Source organism: Coturnix japonica, chromosome 2 (assembly GCF_001577835.2).
Source record: "Coturnix japonica isolate 7356 chromosome 2, Coturnix japonica 2.1, whole genome shotgun sequence".
Lineage (NCBI taxonomy): Eukaryota > Metazoa > Chordata > Aves > Galliformes > Phasianidae > Coturnix > Coturnix japonica.
The window spans coordinates 73037350-73043349 of NC_029517.1; the positions used below are offsets into that span (position 1 = coordinate 73037350).

Here is a 6000-nt window from a genome sequence, read left to right on the forward strand (position 1 = left end):
TGTAAACCACGTTTGTATGGTCTCTCAAACCACTATGTATGGTGGTGTTGGTTTGATGATTGGACTTGATGATTTTAGAGGTCTTCTCCAAACTTCTGTAATTCTGTGATCTTAGTATTAAAATGACCGTATGTATGACAGAAAAGCTTGTATAGCATAGAGATTTTGTTCCCAGTTGAAGTACACCAATTTTAGTGACACTGCAGAACACTCTCATTTATATGATCTTATGCACCAAGAAATTAAGCAGCCAGTATGTTTGTGTTATGTGCCTGGATGTTTTGTCTTATTTCTTAAGGTTTTCAAAGGATGTTTGTCTTTAAATTTCCTTACCCTAGCTTTTTAATTAGCAGATCAATTTTACATGACATATTTTCAGTCATTATTACTTCAGATATTGAAAATACTTGCTTTGAAATTAAACCCCAATGAGTAATAATCAGTAACAAAATATATATTTTTTTTCCTAAGCCTCAAAGTGAGATGGTGTAATCTTACACTGGGCAAGGCCTCTTCTCACCTTAAAGTGTTGTCAGGAGAAATAAAAATGTCCTAATTGTGGAAGCAGAGGGAAGAGTATGGTTTGTGGTCTTGTTTGTTTACTATGCTCTTACTGAAAGCATCAAGAAGAATACAGATAACTAGAAGATATTAGTTCGGTGTATTTTTGTTTGTGATGGTTTCTGTACATAGTCAGAATCTATTATTTGTAAAGAGTATGGTTCTGGATTTTAACTTTTCATGCATTAAGGTAATAAACTTCTGCAATTCCAGGGTTCATCTTTAGATGCTGGTAATATGGTCTCAAACCTGCTTTCAGAAATGCAGTCATGTCCAAAGGTAGAATTTCAGCTGAATTATAAGTATGGAGAAGATCTGAGTGAAGATGCTTGGCAGTACATATTTGCTATTGATCTACTTTGCTCTCACCTTAAATGGGATTGGACACATGACAACGTTATAAGGTATTGTGGCAAGCAGTTTGTTGAAGTATTTTTACCTGTTGTTTTTTGTTGTTGTTGTTTGGTTGGTGGGTTTTTTGTTGATTTTTGTTTTTTGGTTGTGTTTTTAACTTTTTTTTTTTCCTCCCCAAAACAAGCATTAAATCCTGTTTGTAACATATCACTTCAGTGATATAACAAACTTGTATAAAATCTTGACATTTGAAAATAGTGTGGTGTACAACTCATATATAAATACAGATGTAAAAAGTCAGTGCAGTAGCCTCATGACTTTATGTAGAGATGCAGAATGTTGCAAGGAAATAGTAGACAGGCAGAATTAATGCTCTGAACAAGAATGATTCCTTCAGGAAGTCAGCTTATATTGTTTGGGTTTAAAACTTTCTTTATACTGCCTTCCAGTACTTGAAGGGAGTATATAAACAGGAAGGGATGTGACAGTTTATGTGTGTGGATAGTGATAGGACAAGGGGGAAATGTTTTTAAAATATGACAGGGGAGGTGTTTAATTTAGATATTAGAATCATAGAATCATCATGGTTGGAAAAGACTTCTGAGATCACCCAGTCCAACCATACATCAACAACATCACCAATGTTTCCCACTAAACCATGTCCCTCAGTACAACATCAAAACATTTCTTGTATGCAGCATAGTAGTGATGGTTTCGCTGCCTGTTTTTTCTGTTTGCTGCCTTGGTGTCTGTTTTACCTCTATCTTCCTCTTTCATGGACACAGAGAAACATGCTTTGCAGGAGTGATGTTTCCCAGGAGCTGGGAAATAAAAGTGGTGCAGAATAAAGGTGTCTAGTGATGGGCTGTACTCTTCCCCTCACTCTACTTTCTAGGAAATTTTTCCACACAGGGGGTGGTGACACACTGGAACAGGTTGCTCAAGGAGGCTGTGGATGCCCCATCCCTGGAGGCATTCAAAGCCAGGCTGGACATGGCTCTGGGCAGCCTGGTCTGGTGGTTGGCGACCCTGCACATAGCAGGGGGTTGAGAGTGGTTGATCTTTGAGGTTCTTTTCAATCCAGGCCATTCTGTGATTCTATGAATTAAAGATATAAATGGAGTTAGGGAAATCCACAGTAAGCAAAAGAATCATTTGTTATTATATAAACATGACCCCCTCATGCAATATGAAATTTTCAAATTAATTCCTCTTTCACAGCAAAGTGCTTTGGCCTTCTATGGATAAATGGATAAAGAAGAGAAAAGACCATGAAACTGCACAATCTGTTCCTGATAGTATTGTAGCATTGACGCTCAGGCTAATTGGTAAGTAATCTAAATTTCTGTTTGAACTTCTGCTTAATGTATGTCCTTGAAAAATGTCAGTTCAGCATGGAAAGTAATTTGAGGTATTTTTGCATTTTTCTGGATTTTTTTAAAATTTCCTTCAAAAGTTTTCATCTTAGGAGACAAGTTGTTACAATCCTATCTGGATATTTTCTGTTTGTCAGCCTGTGAAAAGCATGTACTTTGGTTCTGAGAGATGTTACTACGATTTCATGATAGTAACTATCATATCAATACATGTTTTATGTATTTGAAATAAAAACATATCCTTGGTAGCTATATGTTTTTATAACAAAGGATGCAAAGTAAGGCTTTACCACTTGCTAAGTTAAATTCCTTAATTTGCTCTCTGGATGGCATTCAGAGATGAACAGATGAACTTTGGTTTCCAGTAGATGTTTTTAGTTACATAATTTTTAACAGAAGTTGCATTTTTCAAGAGTTTTACTCTTTCCAACTGCATGAAAAATACCTTGGGATCTGTAGTCAGAAGAGGGTTAGGACAACTGCTGTTCCCAAGACAGATGCAAAATAACAAGAAGGTGGTTCTTGGTTTTTTATTTTGTTGGGTTTTTTTTGTTTTTTTTTTTTTTTTTTCCAGGTCGATTGGGACAAATAGGTTTGAAGGAAGGATATCTTTCTGCTGTGAAGAATATTAGCTCTGTAATTGGACTGTTTGTACAGCATGCAAAAGAGGAAGGTAATGTCTGTTCAGAAGAACTTTAATATAAAATCTGCAAGAAACAGAATTGAGCACAAATTAGGACATTCATGCTAAAGCAGGCTGCTTGTACAGTTTTATGTTAGTAGGGTACAAACAGGTTTCAGTTAGAGTCTTCAGCTCTTCCAAAGATAATGAAGCCTGGCTATTAGTATTTTTTTCAGTCAGGGTGCTACTCAGAGGTATTTTCAGACAATTTGAAATTATGCTGTTTTACCCAACGTACCAGCTGCTTCAGAATACATTTTGATGCAAGCAAGAAAAGTTAGTTTGCTACCTGAGCAGCTCATACTATTCTAAAATCCAGACTGAGACAAAGCGAAGGCAGAAAGAGCATCAGAGATATGCACTACTGTTATTCTTGCTATTAAGTTCATTTTGCTGTGAAACATTCACTGCTGTGAGGAAATTATTTGACCTACAGCTTCTCTCTTGAGTCTCGGCCTTTTCCACATAAGTGGATGGACACATCTGTAAGTGTCTTTTTCTGTCTCTGTGTAAATCTGTTTGTTTTCATACAGTTTGATCACCCTGAACTAGAGTACAATTACTGGATGCTCAAATCCTTTGTGTCCATTGAATACTAAAAACCCAGTGAATTCAGAGAACTGGAAAATGTAACTGGAAAGTATAAATTGAGATGCTAAGGAATTTTTGTGCAGGTCATCTTCTTGCTTTTTGCAGGCTGTAGATATCTCAACTGTTAATGTTTTTATTCCAGTTTTTGAACTAACAGTTTCCCTGCATATTCAAGTTTATAGAAGCTAATTTGTGTTGATTCTTTGCAGATGTTCCATGGGGCGTGCAGCTGGCAGCCATATATTCACTGTGTGACTTGGGTTCAAGCAATCCAGTGGGTATTGTTGGGGCCATCCATGCTTGGAGAGCAACAGTTCTTAACAGCGTCCCTTTCGCGGTCACAAGTGGCTTAGCTGAAGTCAATTCTTTGTGTAAAATGGACCTACACTAAAACAGTTAAATGGTCCTGTCTGAAGACATGAAGTGCCTTATTTTACAAAGCAGAAATTCGTTCCAGTTAAGAACAATACGAAGTGGTGTCTTCTTCTTAACAGAATGTCTGATCACACAAAGCAAACTCAACTGTTTTATTTGGCTTTTCTGCTTGAGGGATGAGTTTTAAAAGAAATAAAAAGGCCTGCATTCTCGAATAACTCATCAGTGATCTTGAACGCCAGTATGGTTTTGATTTCCAAGACACTTCTGATTTAATGTCAATAATAGTCGGTAGCTATTTCAATTTGGAGCATGGGCGCATTTCATTACAGCAGAAGATTGAGCTTGGCTGAAACTTGTCTCTATTGTTTTGTAGTATATTTGTAAAGAAGCAGTTCGGATATTCGAATTTTGGCCAGATTCTGCTTTATTTTCCTTGAGTAACTTCATCAACTTAATATTAAATGCTTGTGTAAAGGAGGTAGAACTTGTGTTATAGTCACTTATAGAGTAACAGAGGTATGAAATCTCTGAACTTGTATATATGGTATATTCTGATAATGTGTTTTTTACATTTGATATTGTTCCACTTGAGGAATTTTGTGAATGTAAATAGAAAGTTGGTTCAGAAGAAGTTTAAACTTCTAATGATAGCTTCACTACAGCCTGCATTTTTATATCTTCCATAATAAAAGGAGCAAACACTGTTACGTTCTTGTTGGTCTTTTTAAATAACGCACTGGGGTGAACTGTTGTTTCTAGTTTAAATAAGTAGTAATTTGAGCAGAACAGTTTTCAGTGGGATTGTTTTCAGTCAGTTCAGTATCTTCAATTGCAGCATTTCAATTTCTTCTGGATCTCATAAGTCTTTTTGGCACTTGAGGATTCTCAGTGGGTCAAGGGGAGATCTCTAGAATGGTGCAGGAACTAGAAAAAGTAGGAAATATAAGACCTGCATGTAGCCCATTTAATTCCCCCATATGGCCAGTACAATAGTCATATGCCACATGGAACATGACAGTGGATTACAGAGAATTAAATAAGGTCAGGCCACCCATTCATGCAGCCATACCCAATATTGCATCCCTGAGTAGGGAGACAGAAACCTACGACTGTGTCCTAGAATTGCAAGACCAGTTTATATTTACATGAGGAGGCAAGCAGTGGACATTTCAGGTTCTGCTGCAAGGCTATATGTCTTCACCAACCTACTGTCAGGGGCTGTTAGGGGCACATGACCTAGCAGAGTGGAATAATCCTAATATCATCAAACTGTACCACTATACTGATGATCTCATGTGGCATCTGACTCACTGGAGGCATTAGGAAAGGCAGTAGACTCATTAACTACTTATTTACAAGAGAAAGGATGGGCTATAAACCCACAAAAAGTGCAAGGACCGAGCTTATTGGTGAAATTCCTGGGTGTAGTTTGGTCAGGAAAGACCAAAGTACTACCCAGTGCAATGATAGACAAGGTGCAGGCATTCCCAGTCCCTGCTGTGCCATCCATGACCTGGAGGTGCATCAGCGTCAGGAGCTGCAGGAGGCAGGACCTTAAAAGGGGGTGTACTTAAATGCGGTGAGTCCTTAAATTGGGGGGAGTCTTAAAATGGGGGGGGTCATTTAAATGGGTGTTCCATGGCCATAAAGGACTTGGAGAGGGACATAATGGGAGTGGGGTGGGGGGGGTTCCTAAAATGGGGGGGTTGCCTAAATTGGGGGGATGTCATTAAATGGGGGGTGGTTCCTAAAATGGGGGTGAGGGTCTTTAAAATGGGGAGGGGTCTTAAATGGGGGTGAGGGTTTTTAAATAAGGACGGCTGGTTAAAATGGGGAGACCCTATAATGGAGAGAATTGTTAAAATGGGGAAGGTCCATAAAATGTGGGGGGTCCTTAAATTGAGGGGGGCCTGTAAATGGGGAGTCAATGGCCATAAAGGACCTGGAGGAGGCAGGTTGGGGAGGGTGGTCTTTAAATAAGGGGCGTCTCTTAAGTGGGAAGGTGGTCCATAAAATCGGGGTAGTCCTTAAATTGAGGGGGAACCAATAATGGGTGGG

The 6000-nt window shown here is 38.4% G+C and overlaps 2 protein-coding genes across 5 annotated transcripts in view; both read left to right on the forward strand.

The window, feature by feature from the left end:
• ICE1 (interactor of little elongation complex ELL subunit 1) overlaps window positions 1-4649 on the forward strand; it is a 27969-nt gene extending 23320 nt beyond the window's left edge. For all 4 annotated transcript variants that reach the window (XM_015854814.1, XM_015854815.2, XM_015854817.1 and 1 more), the window contains 4 exons: window positions 775-965; window positions 2137-2243; window positions 2866-2964; window positions 3774-4649. In XM_015854814.1, the coding sequence (XP_015710300.1) occupies window positions 775-965; window positions 2137-2243; window positions 2866-2964; window positions 3774-3955 (579 nt within the window). In that variant the 3' untranslated portion in view covers window positions 3956-4649. The remainder of the gene's footprint in view (window positions 1-774; window positions 966-2136; window positions 2244-2865; window positions 2965-3773) is intronic.
• A 762-nt stretch (window positions 4650-5411) lies between these two features.
• HUS1 (HUS1 checkpoint clamp component) overlaps window positions 5412-6000 on the forward strand; it is a 10717-nt gene continuing 10128 nt past the window's right edge. The window contains exon 1 of the mRNA XM_015854873.1: window positions 5412-5521. The gene's annotated coding sequence lies outside the window, so the exon portion shown is untranslated. The remainder of the gene's footprint in view (window positions 5522-6000) is intronic.